Source organism: Narcine bancroftii, chromosome 9, assembly GCF_036971445.1.
Source record: "Narcine bancroftii isolate sNarBan1 chromosome 9, sNarBan1.hap1, whole genome shotgun sequence".
Taxonomy (NCBI): domain Eukaryota; kingdom Metazoa; phylum Chordata; class Chondrichthyes; order Torpediniformes; family Narcinidae; genus Narcine; species Narcine bancroftii.
In genome coordinates, this window is record NC_091477.1 from 93546815 (window position 1) to 93563804 (window position 16990).

General features: G+C 37.7%; 1 protein-coding gene across 5 annotated transcripts in view; it reads right to left on the bottom strand.

Annotated features, from left to right (window-relative positions):
• Positions 1 to 16990, bottom strand: part of golim4a (golgi integral membrane protein 4a) — a 78864-nt gene that overhangs the window by 5758 nt on the left and 56116 nt on the right. For 3 of the 5 annotated variants that reach the window (XM_069896868.1, XM_069896871.1, XM_069896867.1), the window contains 4 exons: positions 16464 to 16660; positions 15599 to 15690; positions 11483 to 11580; positions 5572 to 5640 (listed from right to left, as the gene is read on the bottom strand). In XM_069896868.1, coding sequence (XP_069752969.1) covers positions 5572 to 5640; positions 11483 to 11580; positions 15599 to 15690; positions 16464 to 16660 — 456 coding nt within the window. Of the gene's footprint in view, positions 1 to 2053; positions 2123 to 5571; positions 5641 to 11482; positions 11581 to 15598; positions 15691 to 16463; positions 16661 to 16990 lie in introns of all 5 variants that reach the window. The other 2 variants (XM_069896870.1, XM_069896869.1) reach the window with 2 other exon arrangements.

Below are 16990 nucleotides of genomic sequence, written 5' to 3' on the forward strand. Positions count from 1 at the left end.
CAGCTTGAAGCTGCAGGGAGTTGTGAACACAGTTCAGGCCATGATATAAACCCTCCTTCCCTCCACTGACTCTATCTACAGTTTGTGCTGCCTTGAAAAAGCCAACAACATATTAAAAAACTCATTCCACACTGGCCACACTCTCCCCTACCTCTTCCTAACGGGAAAATTATTTGTGACTATGAGAATACACACCCACCAGATTGAAAGACAGTTTCTTTTCCACCATTATCAGACTCCTGAACGAACCTCACATTAGTAAGAAATGTTGCCTTTACTCTGTTCTAACTAATTGTTTGACCAGCTAGATTGCTCGCTAAACAAACTTCCACAATTTACCTCAAAACATGTGGCAATACACAAACTTTAAATTAAAATGGGCTTTTTTAGTCGGGGGATTAAGTTCAAGAGTCAAGATGTCATGCTGCAACTCAATAAATCTCTGGTGAGACCACAATTAGAGCATTGTGTTCAATTCTGGTCACCACATTATCGGAAAGCTGTGGAAGCTATGGAGAGGGTGCAGAGGAGATTTACCAGGATGTCGCCTGGACTGGAAAATAAGTCTTATGAGGCAAGGTAAGCAGAGTGAGGAGTTTACTCTTTGGAGTGAAGAACAATGAGAGGTGACTAAATAGAGGTCTACAAGAGCCATAGATAAGGTAGACAGCCTGCGCCTTTTTCCCAGGGTGGGAGTAGCGAACACCAGAGGACAGAGGAATGTTTAGGGGAGACATCAAGGGTTGTTTGTTTTTTTTTTTACACACAGAGAGTTGTGGGTGCCTAGAATGTCTTGCCAGGGGAGGTAGTGGAGGCTGAAACATTAAAGGCATTTAAGAGACTCTTCGACAGGCATATGGATGAAAGAAAAATGTTTAAAAAATTAGGAATATGTCAGAACAACACTGAGGGCTGAAGGGTCTGTACTGTGTTGCAATGTTCCATGTCCTAAAATCAGTTACTTTGCCAAGACAGCATATTATCCTCATTAAATATAACATTTATAAATCCATACTGACATGTACTTGGACTCCAACATTTATTATTTGCTATCACATTAATGTGATGGTCTTTCTTTAGCTCTTTGCTTGTGAGGGGATTAATCAGCTGGGTGTCTCTGATGCTTATCACACTTGGATTTAACATCTCTTGAGTTAAGTTCAAGTCACCTCATTACAAGGATTTGGAGGCACTAGAGGGGGTCCAGAAGATTTATGAGAATGGTTCCAGTGACAAGTGATCAGAATTCTGATGAATGATAGATGGGGAGGCTGTGGCCGGTGTTTTTGAAGAAGGCTGAAAGGAGTTCTGATAGAAACAATTAACAGAGTCAATTATGAGAAGCACTGAGGGAGGAAATCAAGGACCTGTGGTTGCAAGTATAAAGTAAAGAGGGATAGAATTGATATTTAAGTGAGTTTTTTTTTACATACAGATCACGTAGCTGGAATCTGAACTGCTCTGTCTGCAGAAAGGGTTCTCTCAGTGAGAATTGGCTTCACATATAGTGAGAAAAAAGATTTGGAGGGTAATAAAAGAGGATGGTGGGTGGAACAAGCACACAGCTGGCACAGAGACGATGGGCTGAATGAGCACCTTCTGTGCTGTAACTATTCTAGGATCCAAAGTGTTTTGTTGATGTCTTTGCTGAACTAGAAGCAGGGTGGACTAAGAAGAGTTAAATCCAATAGTGACCTTGGCTGTCATTGATGTAAATCTTGTTGTGCAGATCAATTGCAGGTGGCAGATGGCTAGCTTACCAACTGCCTTCTCATCAGGCCAACTATAATTCCATCCTTGTGGAACACTGCTGCTCTCAGGAGGCTAGGGTCATATCTTTAACCAATTGGAGAAGAATATTTGTCGAAGATTACTTGGTGCTTTGAAGTCCGCTGCCAATTTCTTACAGCAAATACCTACTTTTTGCATTTAATGGCAATGAGCATGGAGCATTCTCCTCTAATTACTTTCATTATACAAATGACGGTAAAAGATCAGAAGATGACAACAAATTAACAGCACTCATTTTCTCGGTCATACAAAATTAAATTACCTTTTGTACCTCAATACAATATGAGCAACTTGTTCATTTGAAAGAATCGGGACTCATTACGTGAGTCAGCTAAATGAAACAGATATAAAATGAAACAGATATAAAATCAGATTCAGACAAGCAAAAAATTACAACATCCAAATTCAAAGGATTTCTTTGGTAAACAGTGTAAAGTAATGAAGCCAGGAAACATCTGTTCATAATTGGATAAATAAATAATATTTCGAGTGATATTCTGAGGATATTTAGCTTCTAGCACCTAACAATTCATTTTGGATACTAATTATGCAGTCCTTCTTTCTTTGGCTTGGCTTCGCGGACGAAGATTCATGGAGGGGTAATGTCCACGTCTGCTGCAGGCTCGTTGGTGACTGACAAGTCCGATGCAGGACAGGCAGGCATGGCTGCAGCGGTTGCAAGGGAAAATTGGTGGGTTGGGGTTGGGTTTTTCCTCCTTTGTAATTTGTCAGTGAGGTGGGCTCTGCGGTCTTCTTCAAACGAGGTTGCTGCCCGCCGAACTGTGAGGCGCCAAGATGCACGGTTGGAGGCGATATCAGCCCACTGGCGGTGGTCAATGTGGCAGGCACCAAGAGATTTCTTTAAGCAGTAATTATGCCTAGTCATTCATTACTATTTAAAGTAACCACTCTCCATGGTTTGTTTTCTCCATTAAATTAATCAGCATCATTTATACAGTTTAAAAGCAAAGTTAAAGAAATTTTAAAAATGGAATTTGAACAGAACAGACAGCAAGACAAGGTAAGAGAGGGGAAAATAAAAACAAAGCCACAGACTGGGGAATGAATGTGGAATTTAAAAAGCAAAGGGAGGCTAAAATGGAGGAATATACATGCGTTTGTAAACACGTATCTCCAGACTAAAGGATAGTTTCTTTCCTGTACTCTTGAACGAACCTCCCACTGGTTAGCTATACATTTTCTCTTGAACACTATACCCAGTACTTTTGTTTCACGTGACACCATGCTTTTATTCTTGCATGACCTGCTGTATTATGTAAATGTTGACTTGCCTGGATAAACACGCAAAACAAAGTTTTACACTTTACTTGGTACATACGACAATAAACAATTCAGTTCAATACAATGAATGGGATGTTCATATTGAGAAACATGCAGAAATACGAATGAATGGAAAGTTGAAAATAATCTGTGTGTGCTACTCAAAAACAGATTTAAAGCAAAGCAGGTTTCAGATGGAATAAGATGAATTAGAAGTGCAGGAAAGGGGAAAACTAAAATTATTCCCAGTTTCAATTGAATAAAGTGCTGTGGTTTATGCTTCATCTTCTACAGACCAATCCAGGTCATATTCTAAAAATCTGCCACAACATCCATTGTAGGCTGCTGGACAAAAACTGATGGTTCCAATTAATACGGAACTTGTTCCATACTATTGCTGAATAGGCCATGAACCTGGCATCATTAAAGATGAGTCAAGCTACTCATCTGAAGTGAAAATTTTAGAACCGTTGCCCATGGGACATTCCAACAACATGAAAAATATCAAGTCACAGCTGATCTTTTTTCTAAGCTGACATCTGATTTTATAATAAAAACACAGGCACTGCTTAATGTAAATTCAAACAAGGATTTATAAAAACAAAGATGAAAGCTGAAACAAAATTAGTTGTGTTTTGTGGGAATAACAAACTGAAAAACATGGAAAACTGAAACCTTTTCTGCACCAATAACTCTCTCATTTCAATCATCCATCTTCATCCTGAAGCCTCATAACTAAATCTTGGCCCATTTCGCCAAAATCTAACCTACCAAGCACCCAATCTCTGCTACCCACTCTTTTCATGGAAGCCACAGATACCTGACAGCTGTGGCAGGGCCTAAAACCAAATCTGATGCAGTAGGAGATGGCAAAGCTTCCCTCCCAGATGAATTCAATGCCTTCTATGCCTGAGTCAACCTCAAGAACAAGGAAGAACCAGCGATACGTACCACTATATCCGCTCATGTCCATGCTACCTTCAGAAGAGAGAAACCGAGGAAAGCATCCGGTCCGGATGGAGTACCCAGCCAAGTATTAAAAATCTGTGCTGACTAACTTACCAATGTATTCAAGGATATCGTCAACATCTTACTCTGACAGGGCATGTTACCACCACACCCTCCCACCCGCCCCTCTCCCCCACTGCCCTGTTTCAAATAGGCATTAATCATACCGGTGCCCAAGAAGAGTGCAGTAACCTGCCTAAATTGTTACATAATTCAGATTATGAAGTGCATTGGTTGGCGTGGTGCATTGATAAATTACACCTTGTGAAGTATTGTATCTCAAATATTATAAGGTTATTTTGATGACATAACTCAAGTTTTACTTAACAAGGTGTCTATTTCATTTAAGTAAGATAATATTGAACTCACAGAATATTAAAGAAATAAATAGACAAAAAGTAAAAAAAAAAATCTGTAAATGTTGGAAAGTTGAAATTAATTATTTACATTTAGACATACAGTACCGTAACAGGCTATTTCAGCCTTCAGTCTCGGGCTGCCCAATTATGCGCAATTGACTTACAACCCCTGGAATGTTTTGAATGGAGGGAGGAAACTGGAGCCCCCAGAACACACGCAGACACGGAGAGATGAACAAACTCCTTACACACAGCGCAAGAATTGAACCCCAGTCCTGATTGCTGGTAACTGAAATCACGTTACCTTAATGGACAGAAATTTCATGCAGCTTTAGTGTAATGATAAGACCCCCTATTTAAGAAATATTACATGTACTAAGAAACAGAAATAAAAAGAGAAAATGGGGAAATTATCTGGTTGGGCAGCATTTATAGACCAAAGGAGGAAGCACTGATGGCCCATACAGTTGACCTTTCACTAGTCAGAGGTATTACGTAAATACCATGTAACATTAGCAACTTCTCCAACCTGTCAACAGGTGGCAGCTGACCAATTTACAGTCAAACCAATAATCAGTCATCTGACTGGAAAGACTTTAGGTCCAGCACCTGGTTCAGCAAGGAATGTTGGCCACACTCCCATTACACAGACCAGGGTCCTGGCTCCTGCCCTTCCTATCCACTGATTCAAACCCCAAATCTATGCCTGCTTTCCACTCAGTTTCCACACTCCACTTCTACTTGTTAGGCTCCCTTTAAATTTACTTGGATCATTGGGAAATTTTAGATGTGTAACATCTTAAAAAGTGAATTAAAAGAGGGTTGACTTATTAATAATGCAATCTAATAGTTTGGAAAATCTGTCAATCTGGCACCATTGTACCAGATTATGAGCTTTACAGTATTTTAAATCAGTTCACTCTCTTGCACAAAAAAGTAAAGCATGTGAATCTTGAATACACTTCACTGTATCAATAACTGATACTTTCAAAGTAACGTTAGAAATGAATACACATATTGTTATCAAATTTTTTGAAAAAAATCAACATTCTAATACTTCGAGGCTACTGACAATCTTTCAATGAGTAACATTCCCATACCAGTCAGCACTAACTGTAATGCATTTCCCTACCTCTTCCTCTCGCTCATCCCGGTACTGTTCCTCTAGATTATCCTCCTGTTGATCAGGATTTTCATCAATCTGTAAATATCAAAATGCAGAGTTTACACTGCTTGTTCCAGAAAAGCAAACAAACCTGCTCAGTTAAAGTGAATTAAAATGTTGCCATCAAATACAAATTTCAAGATCAAATGACGTATTACAAACTATTCAACCTTCACTCTCTATAAAGTTTAGTTTGTGGAAGGTAAATTTAGACTGTGACCAGCAGCACATTTGCACTGGCCACTGGTAAAGTCTGTTGATCAAACTTAACATCATTTCCGGAGAGAGAAACCTCCTCACATCCACAGGTGGTACTTCACTGTCACAAAATACTCTCAGTGCTTTGAAAAACCATTACAGTGCGGTGCTGTGGGACTGGAAGGAAATGAAGCATAGTAAACCTTTGAACCCAGTCATTCTGGGCTGATCTCACAAACTTCTGAATTATGGCTTAAATTCAGCACAGACATATGTAGGGGGACAGGTTGTAAATACATCCCATCAGCTGGATAATGAAATAGGAAGTGGATGTAGAAGTATGGAAAATTATTGCACAAATAAGAATGCTGGTGGCTTGGGCATTGGACTTGACTATTTTTGCCAGTGCATAGTCTCATGAAAGAAGGCAGCTTCCAGTTCCAATCCATCTCCTTCAACACACGGCTGACTGCACTGACAGGCAAGGAGGTCCCACCCTCAGGCCACAGAGACTACTGCTTAAAGTGAATAGTCGCAATTATCTCCTGCATTCGTATAACTTCAACATTATACAAAACCTGATCAAATATATTAAAATGACTGAACACATGCAATCAACACAGGCGCATTTTAAAACATTTAAACTAACTTAATTAATGCAAATAAAAAGCTCCAAGCATCTTTCCCCAGTTAGCAATTTCTCTCATTTACTTCTGTGCAGGTTCAGCAGGTGGATTCCGCAGTCTGAGAATGGGAAATTTGAAAGGTATGTGCCCCTCTATCAGATCCCAGAATAGGCTCCATCAGTGCAGAACTGTTGAGTAGCTGCAATTCAGGAATATAATTTCTTATCAACACTTCTAAAGTTAGCTTGCAATGGTTACATAAATGCAGTTTATTATCTAGCTCACTAACTAGTCCTCCATCTCATGGTTGGTCATTATTTGCTAACGACTAGTTCTGTCCTGTGAATGTTCCTTTTACTCCTCAAGCTCATCTTCACCCTGATTATGAAGATCATCAGTTTGAACAAGGTATTTCATAGGGGTCAGGGCCAACACAGATATTAATCTTCATATTGGTTTTTGCTAATACTACTTCTCTGGGATGAAGATGATCTAGTGCAGGAAATCTATTGATTTTCAGACCCATTCATTTCCCCAGCACTATTTTTCCCCCTTTATGGAAGTAAGTTGAGCCTTCATTTAGAACTCTGCCTACTGCATGGACTATAAATATCTTACAGCAACTCTCAGAAGCAGTAAATATTCATCTATCCTACAACAGCTGGTTTAGTCTAACACTCGTCAGTTCAGAAAGAAGTTCAATTTTTCCTCCTTATATTATGGAGTTATATTACAAGAAGATTGTTTTTTCAGGCAGGCCATTAAGGTCAGGCAAATATATTACAGGTCGAGTACACCTGATCCAAAAAACAAAACTTTTTGAATGCCGACATGACGCCACAAGTGGAAAATTCCACACCTGACCTCACTTGCCCACGTGGGGCTCTGATACTCTGTTGGTGCCAGTTTCTTATCAACCATTGTCACTGCCAGATCTATGTGCATTACTCACTGTGATGACTTTGGAGAAAAGATTTAAAGAAGCCATTCAGCAGAATTCTAGTATTTGGTGCTGCATTTATCTTCTTTTGTAAGCAGAGATCATTTTTCTTATGTGAAATCTGAAATTTATCTCCACCTAAAATGCCATGTTTGAGTGTAACATGACCAGTAACATTATTGCATTGAAAAAAGTGTACTGTAACCTTTTGACTGAAAGCCTGCTGTTGTTTGTTGTTGCTGTTTAACAGCTGATACAGGTTTTCTGCTGTTGCTACTGTGTTACCCTAAACACATTATTCCAAAATCCAAAAAAATCCCAAATCTGAAACACTTCTGGTCCCACGCATTTTAGATAAGGGGTACTTAACCTGTATTAAGCAATCAAAGAACAAACGAGCAACAGATGAGGACGTCATCTCAGGTGTCACAACCATTTTTAATTATCTAATAAATACCAGGTTCAAGATTTCTGTAACAATTAAAAAAAAATCACTGAAATGTGTAATATTTGAATGAACATTATATTTACCAGTAAAAGGCCTAAAGAAATCTCTCTTGGTGCCTGCCACATTGACCACCGCCAGTGGGCTGATATCACCTCAAACCGTGCATCTTGGCGCCTCACAGTTTGGCGGGCAGCAACCTCCTTTGAAGAAGACCGCAGAGCCCACCTCACTGACAAAAGGCAAAGGAGGAAAAACCCAACACCCAACCCCAACCAACCAATTTTCCCCTGCAACCGCTGCAACCGTGTCTGCCTTGTCAGCCACAAACGAGCCTGCAGTTGACGTGGACATTTACCCCCTCCATAAATCTTCGTCCGCGAAGCCAAGCCAAAGAAGAAGAAAAGGCAACGTAGAAGTTAGAGAGTACATTTCTACTGGGGCTGAGAAAAACAAAAAAAAAATGTGCAGCATGCTAAATCAGATAAGAATGAAGATCAAATGTCAGGGAAGAAATTTAGCACCTGGGGAAAATGCTCTGGAATAAATCTGATGGCAGTGTGCTGCCTGCAGCTTGCTTGCTTCCTCAATATCAGAAATGTAAACAGAAAACGATGGGGTGGCGGGGGGTGAAATTTGACCTCAAAAGGAAAGTCTGATGGAAGTAAAGCAACTGATCCACTGTTCCCATTTTATGTCAAAAAAATTGTATATGTAAAATTTGTTTGGATGGACAAATTAAAAGGAAATGCCAAAATTTAATATTTAGGGATATCCAAAGCTATTAATGAGGCTCAAAAATACTAATTCCCAGTTTTTGCCAAGGCAGAGGAGAAATGAGACTACAAAGGGTCAGATTAAGTGTGTGGGTCAGTGAATCCTACACATTATCCTTTCTCTCATGAACTTGAGTGCTCTCTTCTGAACTAAGCAGAGTATCACAGTGGTATTGTGGCAGAACTAATAAGGTGGTTGAGCCAAGTGGTTGTTACAACTCAATGCACGGGCATCACAGTTGCATTCCATTTCCGCAATTGCTGCCACAATTGTGTCCACAGCATCTTGCTGGCTGCTCATGTGCTGTTGCCCATCTATACCTTGGAAAACCATCAAATGCAAATGTTCAGATTTATACTTATCCTCCATATGAATATCTACATCTCCTCCTACTTGATATCACTCCATTTTCATCCTGCTGATGCAATTATCTAACATGCTCCTAAATGTGACTCTATTTTCTGTCGTTTCTGGAGAACTTGCACAAAAATTACAGTGAATGATCATGCAAACAACTGATAACATCAGCACTCCTGTCCAGATGGTGGACAATACAGCACATTTACTGAATTATCTAAAGACAATTCAGGCTCTTCAATGCATCATGCAAAGAAATCTTCACATCAATTATACTAAATTGATAACTTGCTGTGGAAAGGACCGACATATGTGAAAGCACAAGTAGTTCAATTGAATTAAGTTTCATTTGGTTTCATTTACTGGGAAAATGCTATAACTAATTACCTTTTGTGATGCATCAAAATGCTTTTGGACCTTTGTTCTTTTTCAAAGATGATTAAACATGGGATATTCTGTGAATCTTTAAAGCTGTGAAACTTTATCATAAATGTTAGGATACCTGCACACATAAACCTCACTTTCTGTCTCACAGGTAGATAGAAGAGATTTGTAGATTGGAAAAGGACTTGTGAATGAATGCACAAACATCAAGATTTCACAGTAAGATTGCCTGATCTGAAAGCTTCCCGATATCTGCTCAAAGTGAGTGACAGTGAGGATGAAATAACAAAAGAAACAAATACTAAAATGGACAAAAAAATTCAAAGACACAAACAGGTAGTTTAAATAAATGACTTACAATTTTTGGGGTCCCCACAGCGTAAGGCAATCTCAAAGCTTTAAGTACTTATGAATTGAAATCACTAGTGAAATACAGTAAATGCAGCAGTCAACTGTGAACAGGATGCTCTAAAATAAGCAGTAGAACAACCAAATGTTTTTTTAATATGATCGCAATTAAGGTGTAAATATTAGATAGAACACCAAGGATAATACCCATGCTCTTCTTTGAGATAGTGTCATGGAATATTTTACATCTACCCAAAGGCAGGTAGTGCCTTCATTTAATGTCTCATCCAAAAAGGTAGAAGTCCTAACCAAGTAGCACTCCCTCCACATTTCACCAAAGTGTCAGAGCAGATTTGTGTGCTTGAAGAGAAGACCCATAAGCAAGACAGATAAAGAAGGACATACTCAATAAACGTATGAAAGACAAACTAAATGTACCACATAGTGAAATTGGCTTCATTTTAAAGAGATGATGGAACAAGCAGTATGAGCATGATGCTTGTAGTAATGGCTGAATTAGTTGCTTGAGGCAGGCTTTGTAGTTTCAATGCCAGAGAACAAAAGATCATTTTATCAATATTTGTGTTTTAAAAATAAGAACACAAAATTGATGACATAGTATTTTTTAAAATGCAATCAGTAAAAGGAATGGGAGTGACACTGCAACAGGTAAAGTATTGCATTTCCTCATCACAATCAATCAAAAATCCATCCATTGCATTTAACATAGCACAAAGTGAAGCTGCTTTAATCTGTCCAATACTTCACCTTGGTTTCTCACTTCACTGCAGGATTTTCCCTTAAACCACATCAATGACCCACATCCTTGTTCAACATTGAGTTGAGCTGCAAGCCCCACATCCAATCAGAAAAACACTTACTTCAACCTTCCTTCTGCCCCAAATTTCCTTCTGCCCCAAATTTCCTTCTGCCCCAAATTTCCTTCTTCCCCAAGTGTACTCACATTTTTAGATTCACCAACACTTTTTCTTCACTACTGATCCCTAAGCTCCAGCAATGACTTAAGTTGACGTATTCCCCCTAAATTCCTCCCTCATGTCACTCTCATCCCACAAACTGGCTCTTCTCTCAATTCTGCCACTACATGACATCCATTTCTCTTCTGTGAACGTGATAGGGTGACTAAAGGAGCTACACAAATAAAATGTTGTTGGTAATATAAATGCAGAGGTGCAGATATTCATGCTTAGCTAAATGTGACTAATGAGCAATGAACTGACATTCATTCATGGTGAGTTGCTGCAAAAATCATTTTGAGGAGTGTGCACCATTGATCTTTGCTGGAGTATACGATTTCAATCAGCTTGTTGTGATTGATCTGATGCCAGTCTGGCCATTTTGGAGTTCAACCCTTGATGTTGGAAGCAGAGTACAAAGCACACATGCACAACAAGAGCGCATTTAGTCCAAGCAACTAAGGACAGATTACTACAATAGTTTATTTTAAGTAGCACAAAAAAATAAATTCTACTTCATGCATACAATAAAAATCAAATTATTGTTCAATCACAGTAAATGTCGTTTTCTGATAAGGTAATGAATGGTCATATACAGCAGTAGACTAGTATTATAACAGTGAAGTCACTTAACAGCACTGACCAGTGGCAAACTCTCTACTCAGCTATTGATCTGTAATCTGATTCCAGTAAAGGACAACACATAAATGATGCCTGTTACTTGTGCTGCAGAAATTCAAACCATCAAACGATGAATAAATCTGTACTGAGTACATGAAACAAGCTTCTTGAAACAAATTATAAATCATTTTGTAGAGGTCTTCACCTGCTGATTGATAGCTTCATGTTCCGTTTGATGTTCCTCATTTGCGATTTCTGGGTCCTGGTCTTCAGCTTCCTCATGTGGATTGTTCTCCTCTTCAACTAAAATGCAACCAATGGAAAACTTTGCTACTCACATTCATTCATCCATTCTATTAATAGTCTAAACTCCCTTTTAACATTTGTGCAGTCAACCCTATTTACAAAATTCATTTGGAAATATGCTCATCACCATTTACCAGGGTCATGTTAAATTACAGCAACACATCTGAATTATGCACAACTTGAAATCATACCACGAAGATTAAAAGTTGATTTTCTACTGCTTTTTCTACTTTATTTGTCTGCGTGCAGACAGAGCAAGTAATTTACGGGGAAACAAAGTTTGGATTAGCAGCAAGCAACTTCACCTTTACTCCAACGACATATGCACTGGGGGACATTCATTCATGGTGAGTTGCTGCAAAAATCATTTTGAGGAGTGTGCACCATTGATCTTTGCTGGAGTATACGATTTCAATCAGCTTGTTGTGACTGATCTGATGCCAGTCTGGCCATTTTGGAGTTCAACCCTTGACAGCTGATGCAGGAAGGATCTTTCCCATCCACTGACGTGGGAACTATTTAATAAGAACTGTAACTTCCTGGGCAGATGTTGATCGATTTTTGCAAAACCCCAAAGAAAGAAGGAAGAAACAGGAGATTTAAACCATCAAAAACACCATAAACCACCATAGATCAAAGCAACCACCACCACCATGAGCTCCAGGGAATTCAACATTTTAGACCCATATAATCCACACTCCACATTTTAGAAAAAAAAAGATAATTATCACTTAAATTGTACGTTTTTTTTTCATTGGAATACATGAGCTCAATTCCATATGCCATCTCTGTAATCCCAAATCGATCTCATTTTTCCAAGTAATAGCAATACACTTTCTTGCTACAGCCATTGCCAACCTTGATATTTAGTCAACCTCAAAGTCAAACTCAGCATTTTAACATAAAAATAATGTTGAATCCATTGGAAATTGAATCTTTAAAACTTTCTCTGAAAATTCCTCAAGTCGTATCCAAAAAAATTTAACCTTATCACATAGCCAAGTCAAAAGTAAAAAGAGAACCTACTTCTTTCACACATCTAAAACATAAATCTGAAGAAATTAAATTATATTTCTTCAATTTCTGAGGAGTTAAATACTATTGATGTAAAAAATTATAATGAACTAACCTATATCGAACTTTAATAATCTTCATCATACTATTCTTAGATATAGATCTCCAAGCATCTTGATCAATTGTAATTCCCAAATATTTTTCCCATTTTAATCTCAATTTATGAATATCTAATTTAGGCATCTCACTTTGTAATAATTTATACATTTCAGAAATAATTTTTTAAACTACCTTCTGTAAGAAAAAATTCAAATTTTGATTGTCTTGGTAATCTTAAAGTACGTCCAAAATTATCCAATAATAAAGCTTTAACTTGATAAAAACAAAAAAAAGTATTATTTGGAATTTCATATTTTTCTTTCATTCTTTGAAAAGAAATAAATTAACCAGCTTCATAATAATCTGGAACTGTTTTAACTCCTTTCTGACTCCATATTTTCAAAAACTGATTTTTAAGAGTAAAAGGAAAAAGTTTTTTCCAATAATAAAGGTGTTTTACTTGAAATTTTCCCCTGTGTATCTATCTCGTCATTTGTCCTATTCCATAGTTCAATTAAATGTCTCAAAATATGTGGATCATTATTAATTAATAACAGCATTCCATTTACAAATAAATTGTGCCATATTTTTCTTGCCAATATTAGTTAACTCAATATTAGCCCATATTAATGGATTATCCAAATCAAACATTCTATTAATAAACCTCAAATGTACTGTTTTATAATAATTTTGAAAATTTTGGAGTGTAAACCTCCCAATTCATATTTCTAAGTTAATTTTTGTAAAGGTACTAACCATTTTACATTTCCACAAAAACTTACTAATTATAGAATTCAAATCTTTTTTAAAAATTTGAGGAACTTTACAAAGAATAGATTGAAAAAGATACTGAATTCTAGGAAAAAATTCATCTTGATACAATTAACACTACTTAATAATGTTATAGGCAAATCTTTCCAACTATTTAAGTCATCTTTAATTTTATTACAGGTAAATAATTTAATTTATATAAATTTACTAAATCATTATCAATTTTAATACCTAAATATTTAATTTGATCTGACCATTTAAACAGCAATTTTCTTACATTGAGTATAATTACCAGCAACTAATGGCAAAAATCTCACTTTTATCCCAATTAATTTTAAAACCTGATATTTGTCCATATTGTTTCAATCTCTCATATAATAAACTTAATGAATTTTGTGGTTCTGTTAAATAAATCAAAACATCAGCAGCAAATAAATTAATCTTAAATTCTTAAGAATCAACTCTAATACACTTAATATTACCATCCTGTCTTATCAATTGTGCTAAAAGTTCAATTGCTAATACAAACAATGCTGGGGACAAAGGGTACCCTTGTCTAGTAGATCTCTTTAATAAAAAAAGGTGAGGATACTTGGCCATTTGTCACCACTCTGGCAGAAGGGTTTTTATATAAAGATTTAATCCAACTAATAAAGATTGGTCCAAACCTAAATTTTTCCAATACTTCAAATAAAAAAACTCCATTCTAACCTATCAAATGCCTTTTCAGCATCTAATGATAAGACCATTGGTAAGTTGGATTTCCTCTGAGAAATATTAATCAAACTAATTAATTTTGCAATATTATCTGCAGAATAAGTTTTTTAATAAATCCAGAGATGTTATTACTTTCTATGAAACAGCCAACATCTATACTGAAGGCCAGAGAAGGTACTGGAGGATTTTTTTTTGTACTGAATTAAAGCTCCTGCATAAAACTCCCAGTTGATCTAAGGCATGAGTGCACAAATTGGATTCCTCTATGGTGAGCAGCCTGACTGGAAGAATCCTGAAGGCACATGGAGCTGGGCAAACTGCTGGAATGGATGGGAGAAAGGCTTTAATTCAGGGGTTATGGTTTTTGCATCCAAATCTCATCATGAAATGTGTGAGATGTCTGTGTTCCAATAAAGAGTGCTTCAATGAAATCTGCCAATCCTGACAGTTGTAATCTCGGAATAGAATAAGAATCATATTGCTCCCCTAAGATGATCCTCCATTTCCTCTGATATCCATTCACCTTTCCAGCGCTTTACCAAGCAACATAGGAGATCCCAGACCTCCCCTTTTGCCTTCTCCTTTCCTATTGTCCAGTAACCCTATCCCTCTTCCAAATGAAGCAATGAATTACTTGTACAGTAAAACCCATGGTATCTGGCACCTATGGGGATTGGTATATGCTGGATAAGTAAGTCTTCAGGCTGCTTGAGTTTGCATGTTGCATGAATGGCAAACTAATGGCGAGGTGCGTCAATTTTAAACTTGCCAATTTTTACCTATTTATTTTCAGCAATCTTTTTGCTGTTTGCTTGAGGCTGATGGTTGCTTGAATTCCCGATAATAAGGGCTTTACTGTACTTCTTTCCAATTTGGTGAACTGCACTCGGTGCTGACAACATGGTCAACTCTATGTTGGGAAAAACAAATGCGAATGGAGTGATAGGTTTGCAAAGCATCTCCTTTCACATTATCTGCATGACATTGAGCTTCTGTTATTTTAATTCTTTATGCCTTTCTCACTCTGGCCCCTCTGCTACAGACTGCATTTTTGTTGATCTGAAGATTAATACTGATTTCTTTGGTCTGTACTTCTCATAATCCCTCACCACAACATAGCTAGACTGTTCTATGATCTTCCCGCAGGGATCCTTAAAAACCAGAAGAGAAAATGAGTTCCAAATATAAACCCATTGACACTTAAATTAAAGACACATTTCAACGGCTCAAACAAAATTCAAGATGCCACAGCATGTATACAGATTAAAAAGAATGTTTTAAGCATTTTTTTTAAACCTCAGATTTATTTTGCCATGCTCATCAGCCATTTTAATAAAACATATTGTATACGAAATCTTTCAATTTTATTGATTCTGCACTGCACTCAGGTGGTATCCAACTTAATCATTCTTACATTCAGACTCACCCTCTTCCCCCTCTTCACGCACATCTTGGTCATCCTCAGCTTCAGTCACAGCATCGCGATTATGGAAATCCGACTGCTGCCTGTGATATTACACACTTAAAGTTAACAATGAATGACTCGAAACATCGAGCAATAATCATAAAGCATCTTGCAGAACAATGTGGAGACGGTACTTGACAAGGAATAAAATGTCACGGGCAGAAAAAAATAAATGAGGTTCTGCAGATGAATTTTAAGACTTCAGGAGAGAGATTAAGAAGTAAGACCCCAAAGGTAACATTTTATTTTCTGTACTCAATGGTACATGGGACAGATAATAATAAACCATAGAGTAAGTACAGAAGCAGACATTAAGCACAATAGGGAGGGAGGGCCTCACATTCATGGGACATGGGGGTGAGCTCTGGTGCTGCTCCTGGTGATCCCTCTGCAATCCTCAATGAACTGCGGGTGATCCCCGGCTTTATATTCATGGTATGTGTTAGGGATATACGTGGAGATGTAACAGTGTGGTAGAATGCAGTGATAGTGTACATATCCCAGATGGACAACATTCTGAACATTGTCATAGCACCTTTCCTCACCTGGAATCTATTCAAGGTTGTTGTCAGCAAGTGGCCCATAAACCATCCTCATGAAACAGGGCACTTCCGGAAGAGATATGACGGGTCTGGTGAACTGCAAGTACTGAATGAGCTCATCAGTTGGTATGGGTGAGGAATTTCAATGACATGTACTTAGAGTTAAGAGCACAGAAACATCCTTTGATGCCTGAAAATTGCATGCAGGCCTTGCAAAAGGCATAGCAGCTCAATGGCAAATTCAAGGAAGGTCAGTGGCAAAAGGAATTCACCTTAACTGTTCTTGCCGCAGCAATTCTCTCTTGTGTTCTGCCTCTTGCTGAAGCCGTTGCTGCCGATCCATGTACTCCCGTAGTCTCTGCTGGTGCAAAGCATCCTGCATTTCCCTCAGTTTACGTGCCTCTTCTGCCTGAAGTTCAGCCAGATGCTGCTGTTCCAACTGCTCCTCATACGGTGACTTGTAGGTCTTCTATTCCAAAAAAAGAAACCAGAGCAATTAAATACCAGACATGAGATGTTAAAAAGTGTACAAGAGTTTACTTTTAAAATATACTGGTATTAGGAAGATAAATATTATCCTACAAACACTTTGATTTACCGCAATAAATCATGAATTATGCAGTATAATCTAATTACTCAATCGTAAAAGCATATCTTAGTCCTCTAATAAGCATTACTAAGTTGGTCCTTGTTCATCAATTGGCCCCTATTATTCATGGAAAGAGCAACATTCTTTGCATTTTGTCTTTGCACCTAATTTATTCATACTCTCTTCATCTCTCCACAGTAAGTTTGCAAC